Source organism: Cryptomeria japonica, chromosome 2 (genome assembly GCF_030272615.1).
Source record: "Cryptomeria japonica chromosome 2, Sugi_1.0, whole genome shotgun sequence".
Lineage (NCBI taxonomy): Eukaryota > Viridiplantae > Streptophyta > Pinopsida > Cupressales > Cupressaceae > Cryptomeria > Cryptomeria japonica.
The window spans coordinates 354947016-354957231 of NC_081406.1; the positions used below are offsets into that span (position 1 = coordinate 354947016).

At 35.0% G+C, this 10216-nt stretch overlaps 1 protein-coding gene across 1 annotated transcript; it reads right to left on the reverse strand.

The window, feature by feature from the left end:
* Positions 1-785: 785 nt before the first annotated feature.
* On the reverse strand, positions 786-9506 carry LOC131065252 (plasma membrane ATPase 4). The gene is made up of 22 exons (XM_057999724.2): positions 9258-9506; positions 8074-8165; positions 7852-7971; positions 7357-7455; positions 7119-7256; positions 6781-6915; positions 6316-6495; positions 5727-5933; positions 5290-5409; positions 5080-5199; positions 4841-4963; positions 4590-4694; positions 4367-4511; positions 3924-4088; positions 3530-3768; positions 3375-3407; positions 3206-3287; positions 2890-3050; positions 2542-2715; positions 2111-2293; positions 1805-1968; positions 786-1270 (listed from the first exon to the last, which is right to left on the reverse strand). The coding sequence occupies exons 2-22, from the start codon at positions 8134-8136 to the stop codon at positions 1174-1176; spliced, it is 2853 nt and encodes a 950-aa protein (XP_057855707.2). The 5' UTR covers positions 8137-8165; positions 9258-9506; the 3' UTR covers positions 786-1173.
* Positions 9507-10216: the final 710 nt, after the last annotated feature.

The window sequence follows — 10216 nt, forward strand, 5'->3', positions numbered from 1 at the left end:
CCGGTCCTAGGGCACACATACCATGTACTTTTCACATGCTTCATAATGCAACAGGAGCTTGCTAAGCAGTTCTTCATTGTAATTCGGAGGAACCTTTTTTTTCATGGGTTAGAGATCTTCAATGGGTAAGGGAGAACTAACAGTCAAGGGATTTGTCAATTTGTAAAACCCATGCTACATTTGAAGTTGAAAATTACTCGAAGTTTCTGATAAATAGATTACAGAAATAGAAAATTGTTCACAATTATAATTCATGTCCAAATTACACACAATACACAGGAACAAGCTGCAAACGATCCTCATATAACAAGCTGGATAGCCGTTAAAAACTTTACATTCAATTATGCAACTGCTAGTAAGCAAAAACTAAGAGATTTTGATTTTGTTGAAACCTAGCATTTTATATCAATAAACCCTCGCTCGTAAGCAACACCCACCCTACTCCATTTTAAAATGGCGAAAGCTTGTGAAGAAATTGGGCATAATGCTTCACAGTTTGTGGGTTGAGATGAATTATATTATTCTTGAGCAATTCAATGATTATTTACACTTAACCTTTATTATCGAAGTAGAATCCTTTTCTGTCTATCAATTTGCTGAAATTCTCTATTTTCTTTGAACATTCTGTAGGAGTTACGTGAGATTTCAACCATCAAGAATTGGCACCAAAACAGTATATACTATGCTACCTAGATAAAAAATGAAGTCGAGCAACAACATTATTGTTTTCAATGAGTAAGCCTCTGCCAAAATTGATTCTCTCAAACTTGAAATTGATGGAAAAGTTATGCATCCAAAGACATTGAACATTTTTTATTGCTATCAAATAATTTAATGACATGGAAAGGCTGAAAACTGGAAGGGAATTGGAATGTCAAAACTCTACCTCGTGACTTAAAATACTCTCAACCAATACAGAGAAAATGGAATATTACTCAGCCTAATGAATTTTCTCTATGCCCAACAAATTTAACCTCTGGACAGGGTAATTTTGGGGTAGATACATTGTGGGAAAATCCATCAGCTTGCCAATATTTGCTAGGCCAGATCAAATGCATTCTCCTCCATTGTAACTTTGTCAGATATTGTTTTTGTCACACAAAATCATGTCGTTCAGAAGTCTCCCCAGCTTATGAACGAGGATTGACACCTACCCAATATGGTTGATTTTCATTAGACAGTATATGCTTGTTGAATGGCATTGATGTTTAATCCCTTCAATCGAACGACTGATTCGACATGTCCTTTCAATGTATGCACCTCTCTCAACCTGCAAATACACACAATCAACACTATCATCATTTTTTCTTACTTTTCCCTAATGACATTATGAATCCCTCCAATTTGGAGATTCTTTAGTTTGTAATTTTGAAATATACATACAGCATAGAAGAAATGAAAGATTTTTCTCTCATTTTTTTTCATTTTTCTAGATTTTACTGTGTCATTTATTTATATTACCTCTTTTTCAGGTTTGCCTTCAAGAATGCTTTTCAGAGTTGAAGTTTTATAGATTCAATAATTTGTAATACAAAGAAATGATATAAGTAAATCCAGAAAAGAAAAAATTACAAATGAGACAGATTTCTGAAATGAATGTACCAACAATCATAGGATGTTAAAATAGGCCCGAAAAGTTGAAATTATGAGGAAGTGACAGTAAAACCCACAATAAAAAAATTAAAATGATATAGATATCTAAGATTAATACAACATAACTGCAATCTTAATGGTGTTATCTGAAGTAGGTATAATAAGCTATTTTTATTTCCCTTATGAAATGAGACTAGTGGAATTTTAATACCTTGCAATTTCTGCACGCCTTCTGGCCTGCTCTGCGATCATTGATGACCGTCTGCCATAAGTAGTAGCTTCAGGATTGACAAGTCCATGTAGAGTTCTCTGAGCAATTGCCCATTTGGCTTCTCTATCCTCTTTTCCGTAGTCTTTCTTTGTGGTGAATGCGGTCTGCATAATTTCCCAGTTACCCAAATGAAAAAGTTGTAATGTATGTACTACTAGTACTGAACAATCATTAATTCAAAGAGACTTTGAATACTCATAGCATATCTCTAAATAACAATGAAAAGATAGGTGGAATGGAACTGACCTTCCTCTCAAATACCAATGCCCAAGCTTCTCCACTGAGGCTGTAACGGACTGCAAACTTTATGATATCCAGAGGTACGTAAAAAACCACACTATAAAGCCAAATTACTCCAGCCCATCCCCATCCTGCACCTTTTATGGAAGCAAACCCCCAATGTGCATATACTGCTATCAATGTTGCAACCTAAAATCAACACAGGAAAGGAAAATGTGATGCCCAATGGTTCTCCCACTATGATGTTAGATTAAAATGGTGATGGACATATAAACATGTTGTGCCTAGGTACAACTATTAACATATCAGCTATTTGTTCATAACTCATATTTTGTAAAATGATGATCCTAGGCACTTACTAGCAAATACAGAAACAAGTAGCTTCTTTAACTCGCTGTATGTGAGAATAATCGTAGGAAGTTTTTGAAGCAACTTACCAGTTGAGCTAGCACAAAAGCACACATAAGGAGAGTCCCAGGACGTTCCGTAAAGGACCAGCCTTGAGAACGTGTGACAAAAATAAGGGCTTGGCTGATTATGCTGACTTGTAAATAAATAGCAGCAGTAACTTGTTCATTGTTACTACTTATTGATTTCACATGGAAATGTGTCTGTAATGGAGAAGAAATTGAAAGATCAGTCAAAAGAATGGAAACAGACATTTGAGCTTAAACAGTGGAACAAATATTGCCAAGACTCAATTAGATTTCCAAATTTGAGATTATATTCATGATGGAAGCAATGCTTATAAAAGAAAGTTGGGAGTGAGGAAAGAGATTCAGTACCTCAAAGAATGTTGTGTTTGTTACAGTCCAGTAGAACAGCACAGTTATCAGTGCAAGGTAACTGCCAATTACTACTCCTGTTGCAAATATTTCATTTAGTTTCCAGCTGTCAGGCCCTGGTGATGGTCTTACTCTGTCTTGTGAGATTGTCATGATGGTACCTGTCAAATAGAAATATACTAATCTGATCAACATTATATTTTCTTTTGGATTGTCCTAAAGGAAAAAATTCTTCTTCATATTGACCAATTCAGGATGACAAAAATGAAAAAAGTGAATAAGAAAATGGTTCTAAGGAGCGAAAATATATACTAACCGTCATTAAGAATAGCTATGATCAAGATCATGAAGGGAGGAAAATCATATTCCCATATGAGGGCCAGTAGCATGAAACCAAGCTGCAATTCATGTTAAATAAGCATCAACAAATTGTTAAGTCCTGCATATGATCACTTGAAGATAAACTTGAGTTTATTCCAACTTACCACAATACGAATAGTAATAGATACTGCATAAATCTGCACAAATATTCATTTGAAGTATGTTTTTCAGTCAACTGAAATTGCTCTTGATTCAAAGTTAGGATACCGAACCAAATACAGAAGTTCTATCCATGTTAGTGTACAAATGCAATCCTTACCGTATAATTCTTCATCCTTTGGAATATGGCACGGCTTGTAAGCACAGCACTGACAATGACACTCAATCCAGGTTCTGTTAAAACAATGTCAGCTGCACCCCTGGCAGCATCGGTGGCATCTGCCACTGCAATTCCAATGTCTGCCTTTTTCAAGGCGGGAGCATCATTGACTCCATCACCTGTCATCCCACATATGTGTTTTCTCTCCTGAAGTTTTTTCACGATTTCATATTTGTGTTCTGTTACAAAAAACACATTGATCACCATCCACTTAGTGTTGTTCAGGTGAACAAACAACAAATTGTTCATAAGATCAAATTATTTTTTAGATGTCACATATTTTATGATTCTCAGTTATGATTTTGTAGACACAATAATGTGATTTGAAACATACCAGGAAAGACACCAGCAAATCCATCAGCCTTCTCGATCAGCTCGTCCACAGGCAATACTTCCGTAACTTCATCTTTTACATGGCCAAGCAATGACGATGATGGATACATATTTGTTCCCATCCCGAGACGCCTACCAGTCTCTTTAGCGATTGCTAGTTGATCTCCTGCACTTACATCACTTTGTTAATTTATCATATAGACTCAGATTCATTATATAATGTACTTTAGAAGCACTTCATTATAAATTTTGCCTTCCAATTCACCCACTGTTATCATACAAATCATAATATAGCACTGCTTTCTGTACTTGAGAAAATTGCTAAGCATATCATTGCGAGGCGATAGGTTTATGTCTTAGCTTCATTACAACCAATCTGTTCCAAGATCTTGACGGAAATTTGAAGCAGCAAGATACATTCTTTTTTCAAAATATATGGCATACCCGTAATCATTTTCACGCAGACACCAAGCTTAAGAGCTCTGCGGATTGTTTCAGCGCTGTCATGTCGGGGAGGATCAAATAGTGGCAACAATCCACAAAACCTCCAAGGATCCCCGGGGCTTTCTTTGCTTTGCTCAGGCACAGTCTGCACGAGAAATTATCAGAATTTTTCTGGTGTGCAGGTAAATGAAGTTTGCATAAAGGCATGTTCTTTATTGGATACCTGAATTGCAACAGCTAAGGAACGCAATCCTCGCTCCGCAAACTTGTCAATTATTGCATGTACTCTGTCAGCAATCTCAGCTTTCTCCACACACAAATCAAGAATCTGTCCGCAGAAAAGTTTGAATAGGGAATTAGTCGATATCTTCTGTTATGCAGATGAATTAAGTTACATTATATTGCTTTAAAATAGTACATCATAAAACTCTTTACCAATGTCTAGATTATAAACTGGGGAAGTTTTGGAGGTACCTGCTCTGGAGCTCCTTTGCTGGCACGATACCATATTCCATCAGAATCAATATAGGTAATGGCCGTTCGTTTGTCAACCGGATTAAAAGGGAAAAAATGAACTTCGGTGATATTTGCTCGTGCCTGCAATAATAAACTTTAACTGATTGTTCTTGAAAAATGAAATTGCTGCTTGAAAATATGAATCGTGTTGGGGTTAATTTTGTAGTAAAATTAAAATAAAGAATAAATTGTTTTACCTCTCTAGGATCGGCAAGCATATTTACAATGGCAGCATCAATAGCATCTTGATTCTCAATTCTAGAAGCTCTTGCTGCAAGTAAGACCACTGTATCCTTATCCATATCCTTGTGGAATACCTAAAAATCAACATTTCATTCATATTATCTCTTTTACCTTATATAAGGTATTTCTGAAGCAAGTTCACTGCAAGTTTGAGTACCATGTACCTCAATAAGATTTTTGTCCACAGTTAGACGATTTAGAGTAAGAGTTCCAGTCTTGTCACTGCAAAGAACATCCATTCCAGCCATTTCTTCAATTGCAGTCATTCTCTTTGTAATTGCACCCTGTTAGGAATTTGATTTCCAGCTTCGTCAGAATTGTTTTTAGCTTTCCTATTTTTTGAATCCACGCTAAAATCGGGATAATAAAAATGATTTCAATCCCTATACTGTGGAAGACTAGCCTTCTAGCTTTTGGAGATGGCCTTCTTTGTATTTAAATTTAAATTTTCTTAATAATATCATGATAAGGACAGTAACTACAATCCACTGATAGCAAAGCCGTGCCTTTTTAACTGCACATTTTCTTGCAGGGACTTTTACAAGCACATTTTCTGAATTGTGCACTTGAAACATAAGAAAAATTGATCTTTGCTTGATACCTGTTGGGACAGACGGTGAGAACCTATTGCCAAAGTGACCGACAGAACAGTTGGCATGGCAATGGGGATTCCACCAATTAGCAAAACCAGGAGATTGTTGATTCCACTTCTGTAAGAGCGATGCTGGATAGGATACATGACTATGATCTCCAAAACCATACCAACAGCTATTGAACAAATGCAGAAGTTACCAATTGCTGTAAGGACCTGCAATGGGAGAGGAGTTCACAGGATTATATTTTACATGTTTTGCTATTTATTTTTCATAAACATTTTCAGCATTTCCTACATAACAAGATTGAAACATTGAATTGATGAAAAACGCTAATCATTTTTAAACTATCAAAAGAAAAAGAAGAAAAGCACAAAATTTGCTTTAAAAAATATCCTTTAGTACATCAATTTTTTAAAATTTATGTTTGATTTTATTAGTATTATAGATTTTATAACTCAACCATGTAATCTTGCACATCTATTCATGTTGGCATGCCTTAAAGGCACATGATTATGTTCTAAAGTGAAAATTCTTCATCATTATATTCTAAAGTACTAAGAATTCTAAAATTTATGTCAAGACAGATCATTTGACCTTTTGAAAATGCCCAACAACTTCTGTTGAATCAACAAGATGGGCAGCTTTTCCAAAGAATGTATGAACACCAGTAGCGATTACAACAGCCTCAATTTCTCCTTGTTTACATGTTGAGCCAGAAAAGACTTCATCCCCTGTCTTCTTTGTCACTGGAAGAGATTCGCCAGTCAGGGCCGACTGTATGACAAATACAAAAGATACCATTGTTGGATTAATGCATGAAGAAACATTTAACAAATGGATTGATTACTTGTAGATAAGGCAGAAATCTAAATACAGTACTATCAGGAAAATATGAATTTATGAATACGTATATCATGTGATGCACAGTGGTTTTCCTAAAATTGATGCACATTTTGTTCTAGTTGGATGCGTAGGATTTATCATAGGAATGAAAATAATGTTCTAATGGCAGGTGGAATAGTACTATTTTGCTACAAGAAGGCACACACATTATCATACCTGATCAATTTTTAAAGGATCACCTTCAAGCAAACGAGCATCTGCAGGAACAATATCTCCGAGCTTTATGCTAATAACATCTCCTGGAACCAAAATTGCAGCATCTTGTTCCTGCCATTGCCCATCTCGAAGAACCTGAACAAAATTAAACAATCACAAATTGAAGCAGAAATGAAGATGAACTATATTACTTTGTATTCATTTTTTTGCTTTTTAAAACTGAGATTTACTGCCATTGCCAGACTCTATGTTGTTGATTTCCACTTGCAATCCTCCTCCTTTTAGTCTCCGTTCTTTCCTGGTTTGGCTAATTTAGTTCTTGGAAAAAGAAACCAGACCTTAGTTTTTGGAGCTAAACTGGCCATGAGAGCAGCTGCTGCATTGCCTGCATTGTTTTCCTCTATAAAACTGATTGTTGAATTTAATATCAACAGACAGACAATTCCAATAAAATCTTGCCAGTCAGGAGCTTCGCCCTGTGTTAATAAGTTTTCCCAAGTTGTATAAGAATACAATTAAACAAGTCAAGCAATCCAAAATGCAAGTACTGTTCTACAAACTCATCCAAATACTTACCCCACCATTAGCAAGAGCAATAGCCATGATTGCTGCAGCTTCCATGACCCAAGACAGAGGGTTCCACATAAAACTAAGAAACTTCAAAAACTTGTTTTCCTGAAATTGATCAGTTTAGTGAAAAACGTCATCATTTTTAGTCAATGCTGGAAATACCACATTCAAATCTTTATTAGTGAATATATCTTATTAAATAATTTTCTCTTCTCCATATTTGATTTTGTTACTCTACTTCTCCCTTATAAACAAGGGTTAGAGAATTATGCTTTCCAATGGTTCAGAATTAATTCAACGCCTCTTTGTTAGGTGAAACCTATATGCCTGAATATTAGTGTTAAAGGATTACTATTGCTGGTGGAGATTATAACCATATCGACAAAATATACATAGTTCTGTGTTGGTTGAATATGGATTGCCTTAAACTAACAAGCAACAATTATGTGAGATTTAATACTTATGAATTTCTTTCACAGCTGGAAGTAGTCAGGTTCTTACAGTTTTCTCCTCTAACTTGTTGGGTCCAAAAATTTGCAGACGAGCCTCTCCATCTTCGGTTGTCAGTCCTGATCTGGAGGTTCTCAGTTGCTCAAATACTTCTTCCAAAGGCACTCGTGCCTGCAACGTATTCCCAAAAAATTTCTTCACAACTGTGAATTTTCAGATCTTTTAATCATTTCCAATGCTTCTCATATGCATAAATAGATAAGGTGTACTCACCAGATCAACCATATCTGTGTTGAAATCCTCTGGAAGCAGAGGTTTTGTCTCATCGGACTCCATGCTTTTAAATTTAGATTTCTGCTTGGTCTCTGCATTACACGCCAGCTGATTATGATCAGAACTTGTATTGCAAATTTGCATCTGAAATTCTTTGGAATGATAATATGGACAGAGTATGATAAGAGTGCACACAATGAAAATAATATTCTGATTCATCTGCTCTGCATTTTGTACGGCAATTAAATTCTCTTTATTTTTGGGGGATTTTTCAGAGCCAGGGAGCAATTTTTATGCTCAAATCATCATTTTGCCTTCTATTTTGTAGTTTCTCTACGACCTTATAACTCATGTTACATTGTCTTGAAGTTTACATATTCCAGCTACATATTCTTAGTCTTCATATGAAATATGTTAGCAAATTTGTTCCAAACTAAAGATGTAGATCTTTCTAACAAGTGACTTTCTCTTGAACCTAATCTCAAGTTTTATTACTCTAGTACCTGCTAGACTGGGTGCTAAAGGCTGAAAATATACTTAAACAATGATAACTATTGCAAGCAGAATCCACAAGATTACAAGTTATTTAAATCTGATCAGAAAAAGACTAATGCATCGTCGTAAACTTCAAATTTCCTCTAGGTAGTTTCCTCAAAATAGGGCTTTAATGAGTTGGGATGCTTACTAACTGTTATAAAAATTTTTGTATGAATATTTTGGATCACATTCAGTGTCATCATTTTAGAATGAATGCGATCTGAGATATTGATGTTAAAAGATTTAAGGTTAATTTCAGAAACATTTGAATCATTGACACTGATTAGAAAAATCATTTTAGCTATCTCATCCTGATGATAGATCATGAAGTATAATCTGAAACATTGATGCTGAAAACTACTCACATAATCAAATTCAGCAATATACCGAACTAAAACCACATCTATTATAGCTTTTTAATATTTTATATCTCATTCATCATTACATGGGGTCTCTATTAAACTAATGTGCATATGCTCTGTGATGCTTGTTAAAAATTCTGGGTCTAAAAGTTTTTAAAAGTTATGATTTTATTTAGCTGGAAATTCAAAATATTTTTATTCAACACTTCAATCTTTTCAAAATGTGTTGAACTTGAGATGGCCTAATCTGGCTTCATACATGGCAAAATATTTAGCTCAACTTACAGCAAAAGTTACAGAAACCTCGCCCACGGAGCAACCGATGAAGCACCCAAATACAAATCCTGTTCCTGGCCCTGCTGCCTTAACCCAATAAAAACAGTCATTTATTCAACTCACATTCTTTGTTCGCATTAATTTTAGCTTTGAACACTCTTGAGTATGTGCCTTGCTACAACTGACAAGCATGTAGTTTTCCATACCTGTTGGAGTGTGAAGGCTTGAATTTCTCTACATGGATCACAATTGGTCGCTTTCCTTTGTTTACTGCTTAATTTGAAGGACTCCATTATATTTGAGTGAGTGTGTGGATAATGTGCATCGTTGACTGTTTGTTTGAGTGGAACGGCCTTCACCAAGCAGTCATGGAAGGTGTGGCAAATGCCACATAATTCCATCTCATTGACGTCTTCTTCAGACATATCTGCCATTCAAACAGAGTTTAAAGAGATGTTTGGTTTCAAAATGTTGTGTTTTTTCTGGGGTTGTTCTCCCATTTTTTTTTGGAGAGGCTTAGATTCAAACAGACATTCCAACCAACCATTCTCAGCTTCTTATTGAAGTAGCTGGAATTTGATTAGGATTTCATCAATAAAATAATATGTAATTTGGCGTGTGTGCACTAGGTAGAGTGACTTGTTTGCTGGCTAATATCATTAATGAGTTTTAATGCATCCACATTCTCTCGTCTATTAATGCATTCTAAATGCACATTTGACCGTATTTATTAATAACTAATTAAAAAAAATTCAATTATTTATAAATATGTTGTAATGTGCATTGGTTGGGAGTGTTGGTTCGATATTGTTTCGTTTTATTAACTTTAAAGTAATGTTGTTTTATGCATATAAATAGCGTAGTTAGGTTTTTAGTTATTCATTTATTAAAACAATTAATATTATTGAGAAGGTAAATAAAAATCTTATGAATTATTTTTATTAATTGTAGGGTAAGCAATACATTTT